Source organism: Apodemus sylvaticus, chromosome 15 (assembly GCF_947179515.1).
Source record: "Apodemus sylvaticus chromosome 15, mApoSyl1.1, whole genome shotgun sequence".
NCBI classification, from domain to species: domain Eukaryota; kingdom Metazoa; phylum Chordata; class Mammalia; order Rodentia; family Muridae; genus Apodemus; species Apodemus sylvaticus.
The window spans coordinates 55,237,865-55,255,309 of record NC_067486.1 but is presented as its reverse complement, the minus strand read 5'-3'; the positions used below and the strand labels follow the sequence as shown (position 1 = coordinate 55,255,309).

General features: G+C 40.6%; 1 protein-coding gene and 1 long non-coding RNA gene across 3 annotated transcripts in view; both read left to right on the top strand.

The window, feature by feature from the left end:
• The window catches only part of LOC127666189 (cell surface glycoprotein CD200 receptor 3-like), a 17,351-nt gene extending 11,337 nt beyond the window's left edge, over positions 1 to 6,014 (top strand). For both annotated transcript variants that reach the window (XM_052158948.1, XM_052158947.1), the window contains exons 5-6: positions 3,965 to 4,070; positions 4,448 to 6,014. In XM_052158948.1, the coding sequence (XP_052014908.1) occupies positions 3,965 to 4,070; positions 4,448 to 4,481 (140 nt within the window). In that variant the 3' untranslated portion in view covers positions 4,482 to 6,014. The remainder of the gene's footprint in view (positions 1 to 3,964; positions 4,071 to 4,447) is intronic.
• Positions 6,015 to 8,520: 2,506 nt separating this feature from the next.
• On the top strand, positions 8,521 to 11,837 carry LOC127666011 (uncharacterized). Its single transcript, XR_007973532.1, has 3 exons — positions 8,521 to 8,665; positions 10,025 to 10,078; positions 11,154 to 11,837. It is a non-coding gene; the product is annotated as an uncharacterized LOC127666011 (long non-coding RNA).
• The last annotated feature ends 5,608 nt before the right edge of the window (positions 11,838 to 17,445 follow it).

Here is a 17,445-nt window from a genome sequence, read left to right as displayed (position 1 = left end):
TGATTCACTAGGATGGTTCACAGAACTGAGGAAGGCACCTTGCCTACTCTTACTATACTGGCTTATTATGAAGACTGAACCACAGGGATAGACAAATTGAAGAGACTCCTAGGGCTCTCTATGGAAGAAGGAGCACAGAGCTTCATGCCATCGCAAGGATTGCTATGCTCCCAGTTCCTTGATACAGAAGCTCCTCAAACTGTACTATTTAGGATTTATATTAATACATAGTCATGAGGGTTAATCATTGATCACTGGTGATTAACTCAATCTCAAGCCATTCTTCTTTATAAGGGGTTTAATGGTGGTGATGATGATAGTATCAGACTCCAAGTACTCTCTCCAATTACAATTTGGTCTTTCTAGTGATAGCCTCAACCCTGAAACTCTCTAAGAGCTTCTAGATACCAGTTATGTTATTGGCATACCAAATACATTTTTATTACGGTGGTGATTCTTTTAGGAGCTGTATTTTAGGAGATGGAAAATAAAGATCATATATGTATTTTTCATTTCTAATTAATTTTTCAAGATAAGTTCTCTCTGCATAGTCATGGCTGTCCTATAATATGTAAATAGATTCTGATTACCATAGATCTGATCTCCATATTTCCCTTTGGATGTCCTAAACAGGATTCAGGTTAATTCATTCTCAGATGTTTTTCAAGTTGCTCCTTTCCCCAGAAAATTATTCTTTCTCTAACCTCTTTCATCTAGCAGGCTGTCAAAGCATTATCCTAAACCCACTTCTCCCTGACTTGTAGCTAGTGTTGAGTAACCATTCTGATTCTTCAGATGTTTTATAGCATTTCATCCTCACTTAACATTCTTTGATGACTTGTAAGTCATCTAAAACAACCCTGAGAACAAAACACCACTGGAAGTGGCATCAGACCCAATTTCAAGTTGTACTATGCAGGCAAAGCAGCAAAACCAGAATGGTATTAGTACAAATCCAGACATATTGATCAATGCAACAGAATCAAGGATGCACATATAAGTTCATGCACCTGTAGCCACCTGATTTTTCACAAGATTCCAAAAATATTCACCGAAGAAAAGATAGCATCTGTATATATGGTTTTGGGAAAATGGGTGAAGAATGAACACGTAGAAGAATAAAATTTAATTTTTCTCTTTGTGTGGACAAAAATTCCAAATGGATCAAAGACCTCAATGTTAGCTCTGTGATACTTAAAACTCCTGTAAGAAAGAGCAGCACGTATTCTGAGTACACAGGCTCAGGAAAGGACTTTCTGAATAGGACTGTGGTTTCTCAGGAAATAAGATAGATCCTCAGCAAGTTGGACTACAGTGTGATTTATTTTGTGTGCCTGGCCTTTTGAAGGGTCTCCAGATGCTAGTCAACTGATCCTTTGGGTATTCTTAGGCCTTAGACGTGTTTGAACCTATGACCTTCAGTATTGCCTCTTGGATTTCAGGGAACATGAGATGATACAAAAGTTGGCAGAGGCTGACAGAGGAGTAGGATTAGAACGGGATGAGGGTGGGGTCCAGATGGCAGAAGAGTAGGGTTGGAAAGTAGGGTTACAGAAGACAGTCGGTGCAGAAGAGAGATTGAGCAGAGTTAAAATAGATGAAATTTGAGCCAGCAGAAGCTGAGCTGAGCGCTAGAAGATATTGTTAGGAGACAGGTAGGAGAAGACCCACAAAGTAGAGTAGGGAATCAAAAGAAGAAGCCATTTGGGGCTTCATGAGATTAAAAAGTCTCCATACTGCAAAGAATAACTGTTAAATAACTGAAGAGGCAGCCCACAGAGTGGGATTTTTTTTCATCTGCTGATCTGTAGAGGATTAATATCTAGAATATTCAAGGCATCAAGAAACTGTAAGCACTAGGAAAACAGACAACCAAATTGAAAAATGAGCTACAGAACTGAATAGAGAGTTCTCAGAAGAAGAAAGGTAATTGACTAAAGAAATATTTTTAAAATTGTTCACCACCCTTAGCCATCAGGGTAATGTAAATTCAAACTGCCTTGAAATGTTTCTTAATCCAATCAGACTGGCTAATATTAAGACAATAAAAGTCAATGGATGTAGGGAGCAGGGAACTACTCTTGGTAGGACTACAATTGGGCAGGTACTGTGGAGATCAATGTGACTGTTCCTCAGAAAACTAGAAATAGTAACCAAACATCCATTCTCAAGAATATACCAAAGTACTCTGACTCTGACTGCAGAGATAATATGCCCATCTATATTGATAAATGCTCTAGTCCTATTAGCTAAAACATGGATACAGCCCAGATGTCCATCAACTGATGAATGATTAATACCTGTGCATGGACTAATGGCCTGGATAACATAGAGGCTGCTAACTGCTTCTGGTTGGATTTAAGGCCACAGGAGACAATAAATGCTTGGTGTCTAATTTCATGTGTGTCTGGAGCCCATGGATGGAGAGCTCACAGCCTATTGTTCTGCAAAAAGGACACAGAATAAAGCTATCCTCTCAATTTGAGTCACTCTACCTCAATTTGCAGCTCTCATATCTCTTCAGAGAAGTTTCTTTTTTCAATGAAGAATGGTTAAAGCCAAAACTCTTAACTTGTCAAGGAAGAAAAAGCTGAAAGCTTGTAAAATTCAGTGGTCAGGAAAGATCAGAGAAAAACAGCTTCTGGATGTGCCAGGGTGTGATCTCATAAGCTCATAGCAATGTAGTTTTCTGTACAGGACCCGCACAAGACCACTGCAGTCAATATTCTAACAGAATAGAAAGGGACTCATGCCAACTGAGGAACTATGGACAGTTAATGGTTTCTTGAGGAGAGAGAGTCAGTTTTCTGTAAGGGAATTATTCCTGGTAGGCTCCTACCTAAGAGTGTACAGACATCATAAACTGAAGCCAGTGCGCTATTAAAAAAAATGACACAAAGATGTGGGGTAACAAAGTTGGGTATGGATCTGGCAGAAGTTGGAGGAGGAGTTAGACATGAATATAATCGCAATACTTTGTATGAAATTCTCAATTCTTATAAAAAATGTAATAATGTATTTCAAAAGACTAAAATTTTCATGAAATGTACTTCAGATAGAGGACTCAGAGAATCTAAGCTAGATTTGACCTGAAAAAACCTACTTCCCTAGGCCTAAATTCTATAGTCACCAGAACTACTGTGCAAGCTGCCTAAAGGGGGAATCAACAGGCAGTACCATCTAGAGGAGATAGAAATGTTATGAGAGCCAGAGAAACAAGAAATCTGTGGGAGATTGTGTCTTATAGAAATGTAGGTGAAATTTCACCCATGAAACCTCAATAATATGACTGCCTAAACAAGACCTGAACAATAGATATGCAAATATGCCGGGGGGGAAATCTCACTGGGCCTTACCCTTAAAGAACTACAGTTAACTAAGCTGGCTGAGAATGGGAGAAGCAGTCTTCCCTCAGGGACTGCTTCTTAACTGGTTATCCAGTATCAAGGGATTATCCAATATCAAGCCTGAAATCATGTACATGCAAGCAAATCTGAATGAGCACAGCAGATTGTATTTACATATTATGTATAAATATATAACAGTAACAATTTTAAAAAGAGAGGCTGAGAGTTAGGGAGGTTGCATTAGGAGGCAGGGGCATCTGGGGAGCTTGAACCAAGAACAAGGTGTACATGGAAATCATGCAATTATATTTTCATAAGAACAAAATTTGCATGTGAAATTTTCCCTTATATAACTGGGAAGTATTAATAATACTTAGTGTGCATTTCTTCACTTTAAAATATTTGCCGGTGCCTACCAAACACAAAAGCAAGACTTCATTCCTAAACTTGACCCTGAAATAATGGTCTGAGCTGTATTCTGAATTATAATTGATACAATGGACATTCTGTAAACCTTTGGAACTCTTTTCCATGATTTTAAAGCTGTTTGCCTCTAATTTCTTGCTAAGAACTATTATCAAACTGATCAGACATTTTACCCTTGCCTGTATTTAAAGGTACCACCAGCATCCTGCCTTTCTTGCTGAGCATTCTCTATGTGAAACTGGCTATAATTCTTCTCATCATAGTATTTGCTCTCTTCCAGAAGAGAAATTATTTCAGGTAGGAACTGAAAAATAAAATGTTGAGACTCATTAGAAAGAAAACATTGTCACAACTTGGTGTTCACAGTGGACTGGGAAAGTATGCTATGTGGTGCCATCATGGCTGCTCCCTCAGCCCTTCTTCTGCTTCAGTCCCTTGTGAACCATGGAGTCCAGACACGGGTGCCCACAGCTCTGGCAAGAGCTGCTGTCTTGCTACAGTTCTGACCCAGCAGGGACTTATCTGGATCCCGTCTTTGAGGATTCAGTGGGAGAAATGAAGTTGCTGGAAATTTATTCATGTTTGCTTCCCAGTTTCTTGATTTCTGTGGGCTTCTGTTCATTTCTGCTTAATTGTACTTTATGTAATTTGTTTTTGTTTTTGTGTATTTCTAGAACAAGAATATCCAGATTTCGGGAAACCCATTAGACTGATGACACAATGCAAGAAAACTGCCATTTGCAATCAACTTTCTTATTGAAACTCAGCTTACTTGTCTTAGTGCCCTCGTGTTTGTTAGAATTTATTCTGTAGTTGACAGTCCTGCGGTATGACCACATAGGCAAAAGCTTGGTGCTTACCATCAGATATGCTGGGAATGACCCATCTCCTCTCTCCCTTCTGCACTTCTTAGGCCAAAGAAGAAAATGGCTTAGGAAAAGGTGAACAGAGATGCTGGGTAGTTTTTCTCCACTCAAGTCCCCCAGGTGTGGCTTCTTGTTCCCAGGTTCATTTCATATGATCTTAAAAGTTGCATTGTCAGGTATCATAACAAATAACACCTTCGAGTGTCCCACTAGGTGGTCTTCCTTCCTTGCTTGCTTGCTACCAAGTAACATGACAGTTGCCTTTTGTATTAATCATTCAATACATGACTAAGATCCAGTTTTTAAAATCATACCTCTGTACTTTAGAAGGTAAAAGTTGATCCCAGAGAAGGCACTGCCAGTATCATGGGGGTAACACTGAGATCCCCCCTTACTGTGTAAAGTCATAGTGACTAAATTCCCTGTGATGTCTGTGTTCTGTCTTATAGAGGGTGGGATGAACAAGTGAGGGCAAGGGTGAACTGTAACAACTGTAAACCCAGACCTTGTCTTCACTCCATAAATATAGTATTCCTATAGTAAGAGTATGTCTTCCCTGTTCTCCTTGCGGAAGACATTTCTCTTCATCTCACCTCTCTAGTCAACCTTTTTAAAAATAGGCCTCAAAGTTCTTTCCATAACGTGTTTATGGACCCTGTGTATCTACTTCAGTGTTATTTGGCCAGTAAGAAGATACACAAATAGCAGTGCACCAATTTTGCATTTGTATCTTAAGAGGTCCTGAGTGTTTCTACTTTTCCTCCTATGGGAATTTGAAAGGCTGAGCCTGCTGCAGATCATTATAGAACATAGATGATCTCTGTCAGTCCAGACTTTTCATCTCTCTGTTGAGGTCAACTGAAGAATCCAGGAGTCGGCTTTCCCTTAGGCACTTGAGCAAGCTCAACCAAAGACGACAAGACATGAACCTGTGCTGATTCTAGACAAAAGGTTATTGCCATACATTTCCTCTGGTTGCTTATCATGTAGCACAATTATGGCATTAAGTAACTCATACATTACTCAACAACATCTCTCCAATTTTGTAAAGCTAGATGTAGATAGTAGCCTATTTCAGTTTACTTTGCATCTGATCCTGATCATTTCCTCTGGCAAATGAGATGTGTAATATTTTTAAGACAACCCTCTAAAGGAAAGCAAGGATTTTCTTTTGCTTCCTAACTTGTCTGTAGGCCTGCAGTACTAATGTGGTGCCTGGAGGTCTCAGAGCTAACCTGAGTCATGGATGACACTGGAGATGGCAGCTCCTAAATGAAGTGGAAAAAAAACAATGGAAGGACTTGGGCGTGATAACCATAGAGTTGCCCCACCATCTGTTATCTGTTGTCATAATGTGATAGACAATAAACTATGTTTTCACACCACTGCTGCTTTGAGTTTTACTTTGCACAAGTTGAGTTTAATTCTAATTGAAACCAACACTTAGTTGGTCAATTGTAAAGTTTACTATCATAAAACTTGATTATGTTCTTCATGTCTACATATTATCAATTAATTCTGTCCTTCTTGTAAAGGTAATGAAACAACTTCAGGAGATAGGAATAATGGATTAGACAGTGATCTCCAGGACAATATTAGGAGAATTGTTGCTTATGTAGGATTAAGGAAGGCTTGTGGTGGGGAAACATTGAAATATGAGGATGTGAAAAGATGGTCCAGTAGTTTAATGATCTCCTAGATGTTTGCAGTCATGTCTGTGCTGCAGGACTGGGGAGAGTAAACAGTGCCATGGGCTCCCAGAAAGGATGTGAGTAGGAGGGACAAAGGAATTGAAACCAACCAGACTCCTTCACTCGTCAGAATGACAAATGTTACTTCTCTACTCACCTCCCACTGCCACTGTTTTCGATGTGGTGTTAGACCAAAAGAGTAAACCACTATGCAGCTGCCTGGTCCAGGCCAGGCCTCCATCTTTCCATACAGTTCCCTCTTTTGAATACACATGCATAGATCCATATATATATATACGTAAACATACTCATGCATGTTTATATATTGTGGTGCCTCCATGCCAGAAACTATATGAACATGTTTATGTCTTTTTACAACACCAGATTTCATTAAATAACAATGAATTTATAAAGTACACTGTTCCATTGGTAGCAATTTGCCAGCTGGTAGCAATTTTCCAGGTCATACCAATTCCCTGGATAACTGGCCAAGGCAACCTAATTTATTTTGGTCCAAATCTTAACTACTAATATTGGCTCTCAGACCATACTTTACATACTACACAGAAAATATATCTGCTATCTATATCTTTATGTATCTTTATGTATGTATCTGTCCTTATCATCTAACTACCTATCATCTATTATTTACCTATGTAGGTTACAGAATGTGTTTAAAAAGAATAAAAATCTTCAACAGACTTTAAGAAGTTGCAAAGAAGTTTAGTTGATAAGCACAAACAGAAGCAGATAGGGATGTTAGAAGATTTGTCAGGGAGAGGAAGGGTCCAATAACTGACCATTGAAAGCCTGTTGGAGATACTGCTGTGGCTACTGTAGGATCAAGTAGTAAGGACAGACTTCAGCTGCTGGAGTCAAGCTATCTAAGCACGGTGCAGGTTCAGACCAGGGAGGCAGTAAAGGCTAGAGGTCAAGACAGATGAACGGATGGACTGATGGCAATTAGGGTGAACCACATCAGCACTGAGGATCAACCCAACCTGACACCCCTGGCACAGTCAGAAATTGTGTGCTTGTTGGTCCCTTGACTCACACCCAGGGTGGTCTGATGACAGGCTGGGGAGGCTGCCGCCATCATGGTGTTAGGTGTCTTCCTCCTTATGTGGTCCAGCTGAGGATGTTTTAACTTCCCTCAGTCTGGTCCATTCAATAAATCCTTGGGCCTGACTTTCCTAATGTGACTTTAATATACTCATGCAGCCCCAATTGGCTTTGATAAATTCGTAGGATGATGCTGATCTTACTTTTGGGAATAAGTAGGGTAGTCTGATTACAACATGATAAGTACACACAAAAATCAATATGGTCTCCAATGTGGAATTTTGGGAGCAAAACACAGTTGAGAACCACTAGATGGTGCTTTGACTTAATCCTTTTGAACATCTTGAAGCAAACGAAAATCAGCACAGCCTCAGACAAAGTAATCCTGCTTTTCTTAATTTCCCCCCCCCCCCACACACACACACAACAAGCCTATATCTTGTTAGCTAGCTTTTCTTGGGAGGTGTTTGGAATAACTACAAGAAGAGGCAGAGCTAAACTTCTGCTTTAAGGAGAAAAAACATCTTTTCAGTTCCTAAATGTGTACTGCTGTTTTCACTTAACTTCAGTAGAAACATTTTGCTTACCAAATGAGCTGTGATGGGATACTCACATGTGAGGGAAGGAAGGTGACTACACTGTCTTCATGGTGAAGTCAAGATTAGTACTCATTTCTTCGGCTAGAGAAAATTCCCTGTTAATGTCAATGGCTTCAGATAAAGCTAGCTTTCCTTTTCTCCACTTCCTAGGCCCTCCCCCATCCTATCCAGTGGCACATGTAGTTTTCTAATGCTGGAAGGAAGCTACAGATAAAGTAGGTCAACTTCCCCTTTTTCTAAAAGAGGAAACCGAGACTCTCAGATTCAGCGGTCATGGGGTGTCACTAAGAAGTCAGATACCCTGCTGTACTTTTCACCAAGAGAAGAGGCTACCTTCTAAGGCCAAGCCAGACCAGAGGAAGAGGTTTGGTCAGCTCTACTTTAGACCGTATCTTACTCATGTGGCCCCAAAGCCCCCACCTCCCCCATCTCTCTTGTCTGATCGGCCAAGTTCAAGTGATAGCTCTTTATCTAATTCATGAAAAAGAAGAGGTTAAGATACTTATAATGGTTAGACTTTGTACAGAACTGGGCAGAGCTGGGCTCAGGATCTTTTACCAGGCATGGGCCCTTATGAGAGAGAAGCCTGTGAAAACCTGGTATACTGTGGAAAAGACAGAATTAGAGGGCATGTGTGAATCCTTGCTGATGAAGGGGAAGACGGTCAAACTGAGGTAAAAGATGCTTAAAAATCAGACAGTGGGCAAGGTCAGGGAAGAAAGACATAGTAGGAAGAGGGGATGGGTTGTGTAGGTCAGGGTAGGTCTCCATCAGGGTGACAGAAGCTATGTTATTTCCTCACATACATCTTTTTTTTCTTTTATTGGCTATTTTCTTTATTTACATTTCAAATGTTGTCCCCTTTCCGGGCCTCCCCTTAGCAACTCCCTGTTCAATCCCCCCTTCTCCTGACTCTATAAGGGTACTTCTCTACCCACCCACCCACTCCCACCTTCCCGCCCTGGCATTCCCCTACGCTGGGGCATTGAACCCCTTCAAGCCCAAAGGCCACTCCTCCCACTTATGTCCAACAAGGCCATCCTCTGCCACATAAGCAGCTGGAGTCATGGGTTGCTCCATGTGTACTCTTTGGTTGGTGGTCCAGTCCCCAGGAGCTCTGGGGTGGGGGGTTCTGGCCAGTTGGCACTGTTGCTCCCCCTGTGGGGCTGCAACCCCCTCAGCTCCTTCCATTCCTTCTCCAATTCCTCCATCCGGGACCCCACGCTCAATCCAATGGTTGCTGCGAGCATCCACCTCTGTATTTGTCAGGTTCTGGCAGAGCCTCTCAGGAGACAGCCATATAAGGCTGTTGTCAGCAAGTACTTCCAGGCATCTGCAATAGTGTCTGGGTTTGGCGACTGTATATGAGATGGATCCCCAGGTGGAGCAGTCTCTGGATGACCTTTCCTTCAGTCTCTGCTCCACACTTTGTCTCCATATTTCCTCCTGTGAGTATTTGGTTCTCCCTTCTAAGAAGCACTGAAGCATCCACACTTTACTTGTTCTTCTTGAGCTTCATATGGTCTGTGAATTGTGTCTTGGGTAGTCCAAACTTTTGGGTTAATAGCCACTTATCAGTGAGGGCATACCGTGTGTGTTCTTTTGTGACTGGGTTACTTCACTCAGGATGATATTTTCCAGTTCCATCCATTTGCCTAAGAATTTCATGAAGTCATTGTTTTAATAGTTGAGTAGTACTCCATTGTGTAAATGTACCACATGGGAACAGAAGACAATTATTAAGAATACCAAAAAGGGGGCTGGAGAGATGGTTCAGCAGTTAAGAGTACTGAATGCTCTTCCAGAGGTCCTGAGTTCAAATCCCAGCACCACATGGTGGCTCACAACCATTTGTAATTATATCTGATGCCCTCTTCTGGGGTGTCTGGAGACAGCTACAGTGTACTTACATATAATAAACAAACAAACAAACAAACAAAAGATAATAGCAAAAAGATTGGGCAGATCCAGCTAATCTTGATGAATTTATAAAGTCCAAACCTCTTACTGATTCATCCAATGTTGATTTGCAGATCAAATAAGGAACCAACAACAGTGAGGAACAACAGTATAAAGAACAAAAACAGGTATGTGAGAGGGAGTGGGTCTGACAGATGAGGCTGACAGAGAGGGAGGGACTTCCTCTCTCAGCTGATGATGCCAGTATAGATCAAGAACTTCTCCCACCATGAACTAGGAATACAATTCTTACTATTAGGCCAGTTGAAGAGAAGGTTTTGAAGACAGTTTTTATCTGTTTATTAATATCCCCCCAAAGGATGCAACAGAAACACAAAATCTTATTTTTCAGCCCAGTCCATCAACTTCTAAGGGGTCCTCATGTCTCCACAAGCACACAGGGAAACATTTCAGGGGCTTCTTCCTCATCTCATGCGTCCCCCTCCTCCTCCACATCCTCTTTCTCCTCCTCCACCTCCTCCTTCTCCTCCACATCCTCCTTCTCTTCCTCCACATCCTCCTTCTCCTCCTCTTCCTCTTTCTTCTGTGTAAGACTCAGAGCTCATACAGACAAACACAGACAGGATCCATTCTCCTCCTCTTTCTCCTTTTCCTCTCCTTCCTCCTCCTCCTCCTCTTTCTCCTCCTCCTCTTCCTCTTCCCGTGTAAGACTCAGAGAGCTCACACACACACACAGACAAACACAGACAGAATCCCATTCTTATTATCTTTCCACTCCAAAGCTCCAGAGATTTAGTCATCATGAAAAAGAGAAGCAGCATTTGGCATTTCAGAGAGAAACTCTGGGGTGAGTGGAGAGCATCTACAACTCTGATCAGACGGGGGTGGGGGGAGAGAGAGAGAGAGAGAGAGAGAGAGAGAGAGAGAGAGAGAGAGAGAGAGAGAGAGAGAGAGAGAGAGAGAGAGCATTCACAGACTCATATACACACACAGCAAACAGAACACAATACATCAAAACAGAGTGAATAGTGAAGTCAACTAAATATTAGGGCTTTTAGGGAAAGATAAAACAATCACATTTCAAATTGCTAGAACGATTTGCCTGTCAATAAGAACAAGACCCTGACTGGGAGCCTGAGTTTTATAAGAGAGACTGGACTTATAATGATGTCTGTGCTATAATGTTAACATGATGTAAAAGCTTGAGTACATCATACTTTCTTGTTTCTCTTCTGAAAACAGAGTGCCGAAGGCTCCTGAGGAGAGTGGTCTGTGGTTAAGATGAGATTTACCACCATTCTGAGAGACATCTTGTCTACCATGCAGCATCCTGAGGTTCTGTGAAGCAGCCACAGAGCCTAATAGGAAGACAAAGCTGATGTGGTTGTCAAGGCTTTCAGTAGACATGAGTACTTTTATAGACCCAAGTGAGAATGTGCTGGATGTAGGAGCCAGGCTAGGTTACACATTTTAATTTTTACTGCAAGACCTCATGGTTTATTTACAAATCCTAAATTCTTTCACTTCCAGGTTTAAAACTTTTACTCTGAGGATATAATCCACAGCCTAGCACCTTTAAAGAAACTCTCCCACAGACTTGCTGCTTCCATAGAATGGAAAATTGGAGCATGGTTTACAAGACAGTGAAAACCAAGCAGTATTCCAAGATATCAGCTCCAGAAAGCTACAGTAACTGTCTTGGGACTAGAAAGAATGATTAAACAGTTCCCAGTCCAGCAAGAAGCATCTGTCTTTTGTCATCTTCTCCATGCAACATAAAATGTGCAGAGGAAGGCAGTCATGCCAACAGGGGTGACAGAGGTCAGTTGTTGGTAACATTTTCCACTGTTCTCTTACAACTGAAACCTCAAATCCCATTACAGCCCAACTGCCTGTCAGCTATGATAATGACAGATGCAGGCCAAAGTGACCCATCCCTTTCCATCAAAAAAAAAAAAAAGGCAAAAGTTGCAAAGGCACACATTTACATATAAATGCCCAACACATGTGAAATAATATTCAGCCTATACATTAATAATTAAGGTAGTAGCAAATTTAAAGATATCATTTTTCAAAATCAAATTATACTATTAATAATTTTGGTGGAATCCACAGTTGAGAGAAGAAAAAAGATACTCAGCATCTGATGAAAACACAGGCTAAGAGAGCAGAGAGCAGTCTGGGCTAGCAGTCCCACCTTCAGTGTGTACTGACTACAACCATTCACTTGCACTAGAGATAAATGCTCTAGAGTTATTTATAACAGCAAAATGGGGAACAGTCAGTATCACCCATATCATTTTTTAAGAAGGATATAATGTTATCAAGTAACCATAAAATTTTTTCATTGCTACTTTGCAACTGTAATTTTGCTACTGTTATGAACTGTAATGTAAATATCTGTAATTTAAGTGATCCCTGTGGAAGGGTCCTTCACCCTCCAGGTTGATTGCCAATGGGATAGGAGCTACCAAGGGAAGACTCCAAATATTGCTGATGTTGCTGACCAATATGACCAATAGCAAGAAGCTATTTTCTTACTTCATTTTTGATCCATGTAGGTCATTCTCTGGCCTATCTGCAGATCTATTTAGCAGCCTAACAATATTGGAACTTATGAGAGCTTGCAATTAAGATCTAATTAAAGGCATATGAGAAGAAAAACGAGGCATCCAAGATCTGCCCTGGATATGTTTCCTTAATTATTTTGGAAAACAACATAAAGTCTGATATTTATGACTAGCTCATAAACTTTTAAATCTAGTTTCGATTCCAAGCACATTGCAGTGTGGGCAGAATTAATTCTATGTTCTTTGTGGTGCTCCTACTTTAACCGGGAAGGCTTTAAAATTAGTGTTTCTTTTCTAGATGCTTCTGTGTGGAAAAGGTTTTAATATTATTTTAGCATGACAACAAACATTTAAGCATAAACTTACAGAAGTGGAAGCTTGTGGACTGAGGCCCCCTTCGTTTGTAAATTACTAACAACTGAGAACCCCAAGCTGCTGGCTCCCTTTGGTGCTCCTGCCTGTAATGGGTTAGAGTCTCTGCCCTTTAATCTTAATCTTTCCATTTCAAAACTCATCTTTCTTTCCCATTAAGTGGTGACTTAGAAGACAGATCTGGTGAGCCAGAATGAGACACTTCCTGTTAACATCAGATATTTTGATGTCTCTGACCCTTCTCATGTGATTTTTATTCTACCTCTTATGATGCAGTACACATATAGTGATAGTTTGTTGAAGCAAGAAGAATTGTTTTTGAGGAATATTGAAGAATTCCTAGGATGTCAGTCACAGGAAATGAAGAGGAAAAAAGTGATCTATTGTGGAAAGGCACTAATGCCACACCTCCTGGGCCATGGCTAAAGCCATAGATTATAATGATGCCTCAGTGCCCTGGGTACTGGACAACTCCCCTCATCTCGTCGCCTGTATCCTTGGCTCTTGACTCAGAGTCCTAGATGTGCAAGTACCTGGAGCACTCATACAAAACCCACCTCCCAGCTCTCAGAGAAATGTGCAAAGTAATTATCTTTCCTGCCCTGGATCCAACTCTTATCAAAACCAAGCAGCTTCCCCTCCTCATAACAGAGAAGAAGCATTCAAAGGCCAAGTATTCTTAAAATCTGAGCTATGCTTGTCACGGCGATTAAAGGACAGTGTTTTTGAACCCATGATTCTGAGATACATGTAAACAACAGCTCTCTAAATACTGATTTTAATGTTCTTACCTGAGCATAGTAGTTTCCTATTGTTGGATAACCAAGTAGCCCTAAATTTAATAATTCAAGATAAAAAGATTTATTATTTCACGTGGGTTCAAGAATACAGGATCTGCTCATCTGATGCTTCTGAGCTCCCTTAAGACATCAGCTGCAGTTATATGAAGGCCTAAACTAGGCCTGAAGACGGGCTCACTCACCTGCTGTGTAGTTGTGACCTGTGCTGCCTCCCATAAGTCACTCATCCCAAACCCAAGCACTTTCAGGCGTGGAAGTCCTTTAGTGATGCAGCAGTGAGCGGAGTAGCTGCTGAAATGTCTTCAGAAACAGTTCAGTCGTGTTCTGTTGGTTAGACAGCTCAGTACTGGTCAGTACTGGATGGGACTGTACTGGGACATTAACACTGGGATTGAAACTGGATAGAAACATGTGTTTGATTTCATAATCATAGTGGGAAGTCAGATTGATCCACTAACTATATGTTTCTGAGATATGTAGAATCACTTGTGATGAGGTAATCATTTGAAACCAATAAGGCTTCTTGGATAAGTTTGAAGCATTAAACAAAGCCCAGAAATTCAAAGTATATCAAGTAGATTCAGGAATCTTTCTCAACTGAAGTCAACTTGGAATCTCTTCACTAAAAGGTCCTTTTAATGACTTGCCAGAGTTGTCAGAATGAAATGAAAAATTGGAAAATTAAGGAGATTTGCAGCATTATTTGGCAGCTTAGTAAGCTTTTTAAAAACTAGATTCATTTTGTTTAGAATTAAAAGGAGTCATGTGGGTTGAGGCACAAATTTTAAATGACAAAGATCATTATTTTTCATGCTCTTCACTCTTGACACATGTAACTCCACTCAGTTTGACTGAGTCTCTACAAACTCTATTGCTGTCATAAAAATCAGTGGAGAATGAAGATAATTTGTGTGAATTGTTCCTACATAGTCCATTTGAGCTGATGTCACAGAATAACCATAGTTATTACAAAAGAAAAAATTTAATACAGTTCTGGCTGCCAAGGATTCTCAAGAGTCTCTGTCTCTCTGTCTCTCTCTATCTCTGTCTGTCTCCGTCTCTCTGTCTCTCTGTCTCTCTGTCTCTCTGTCTCTCTCTCTCTTTCCAACAGACCCCACCTTTATGATGTGATCAATTTCTTAATGCTTTCTTTCTAAACTATCACTTTTGGGGGTTAAAATTTCAACATATGGCCATGAGGTGGTGGCACACACCCACACCTTTAATCCCAGGACTTGGGAGGCATGGGTAGGTGAATTTCTGTGAGTTCAAGACCAACTTAGTCTACAGGGCTTAGCTCTAGGATAGCATGGGCTATTGCACAGAGAAACCTGTCTCAAGAAAAACAAACAAACAAACAAACACAGAGAGAGCGAGAGACAGAGACAGAGACAGACAGACAGAGAGAGAGTAGACAGGGAGAGAGTAGACAGAGAGAGAAACAGACAGACAGAGAGACAGAGAGATTCAACCTATGAACCTGAGGACAACACAGTCCACAGTCCACATCTGTTTGGTTTTTAGTAAGCAGTGTTGCATCTGATATGGGAAGAAACAAAGAATGAAGGAAAGAAAGAAAAATGCTTCCCAATCCTCAGGCTCGCATGGGAGTAGACAATGGAAGCCAAGTTGAAATGGCAGGCAGAGTTGTTTTGTTTTCTAGTCCAACAAAGGAAGGGGAATTTATTGAGATCAGGGGTATGCCAAACATTTCAGCACTTCAAGTCAACTATCAAACTAGGATGTCCCTAATGCTAAAACAGGGTATACTAGAATGTCCTGTGAAATTTCATGGTGGTTATAGAGTACATGGGGACCCTCTTGAATGAACTGAAGAATGGCTTATGTGAAACTTGCATCAGCCACATACAACAAGATATTCTTGCTAGCTTGTGGAGTTTATTGGTAAGTATTTAGACAAGTCTGGGTTTGCCTTATTACTAAATCATGGAAAGTAGGGCATGGTGGTAATAATTACATTATCTTGATAGCAGAGCACTCTATCTCAATAAAAGAGGCAGATAATCAACACATCATGTGAGACATGGACCTTTCGTAATGGGACTTATACAAAATTTCTGATATGGTATAGAGTTCACAGTAACCACATGGTAAGGGTAATAATGGGGAAGTCTGAGCTTCATCCAGACACAGAACTTTGAAGGCAATATTCTCAGAACAGAGAGAACCAGTCTAGTTAGACCTAAATTAGAGCCATGGAAAGCCTTCCCAAGTATGAATTGTGGCCATAGACCAGAATTAGATGATCTACAATGTTAAGGATTAATTAGGAAAAGGAGACAGAAGACAATACTCATCGACACACCCATTTAATTTACCTTAATCATGTCATTAATCTGATGAGTCCAGAGGTTTTCATCTGCTTCACAATCAAGAACACTGAATTCCAATAGAAGTGGGAGAGTACAGGCTGTAGCGCAGAGTTCCTCCACAATACTCTTCCCCTCTAGATTTGCTTCTTCAAGAAAACTGGGAAGAAGATGGGGAGGAAGTAAAGTTGTTCTGGAGTCAGAAATCTCCAGAAGGAACAGGAAAGTGACTTCACAATCAGTAAAGGAAGAAATAAAGTTCGTAAATTATAAGATCCTACTTCTGAAGACACAGCATACCTTGGATGCACCATATAGAGAAAGCTGTCTGGGACTAAGTTAGACTTTTCCTCATTACTTGCTAGTTTTCATATTCCCAGAACATCTGATATAGGATAATGGATGCGAATTGCAGTCTTGTAGAAAACAAAGGGGCATTTTTATGAACTACCATATATAGTTGATAGTTATGTAGCTACTCTAATATATTATAGAGGGGCCCAAAGGGAGTTGATGATTTCTCTTCACATTGAGACTGACTGAAGGGAGAAAGGATGCTCCTTTTTAAACTCTGCTTTATTCCTATGACCTCTTTTGAACCTCTAATTCTTCAATATGGCAATCTCCTGGCATGAAAGAAGATCACTGAGGGACAGCATCACATGCTCCTAGAGGGGAAAAACTTGTCCCTCTTCTTTAGTATGTCTTGTGACAGCCAGGCATACAGGATGAGCAACAATTACTTTTTAAATAAACGTGTTGAACAGGCATCTAAAATCTCTGCTAAAAATAAAGATTGGCCTTGTCTCTGTGGGTCTACCTCTGTGGTCTCTCTGTGAGCATATGTTTCATATCTTAGACTATTTGAGACATGTGGTCTGGTTTAATATTTTTAACACACTGAAATGGAAAAAATGCAACCAAAAACCTTAAAGAATTTGTCTAAGAACTGCAGTTGAACACATGCAGACTGTGAGGTGACCAAACTGTAGACTCAAGAATAACTAGGATTTATTCAGTGAGTTTATGTAGCCCATGACTACACAGTGGACTCATCTTGCTGTGTCTCTTACCCAGAGAGGAACCAAGACCATGTTGCCAAGTATTGTTATAACATTTAGGTCCCCCCCCCATTCTTTTTTGGAGCAAAATTTTGAAGACATCAAAGCCAAGATTTACTACAGTCTCTGTCTTCTGGAGAGTAGATACAACTCCTGTTTGTTAAAGTTCAGGATGCAGGTAAACCATTTGGTCCTTTGTACTGGCTAACAAAGGTACTGGCAGACAAAACGAGATGACTCTTCAAATCCGGAGTTCAAGTGTTGTTGAGTTCTGAGTGCAGAAAAGTGCAGAGTTTAAAAAAAAAAAAAAAGAAGCCAATCAAAGGAAAGCTTGGAACCCTTCTAGTGCTGAGAAGGGCCTTTGATGATCACAGCAGCTTAATGCAAGCGTGTTCACTCAT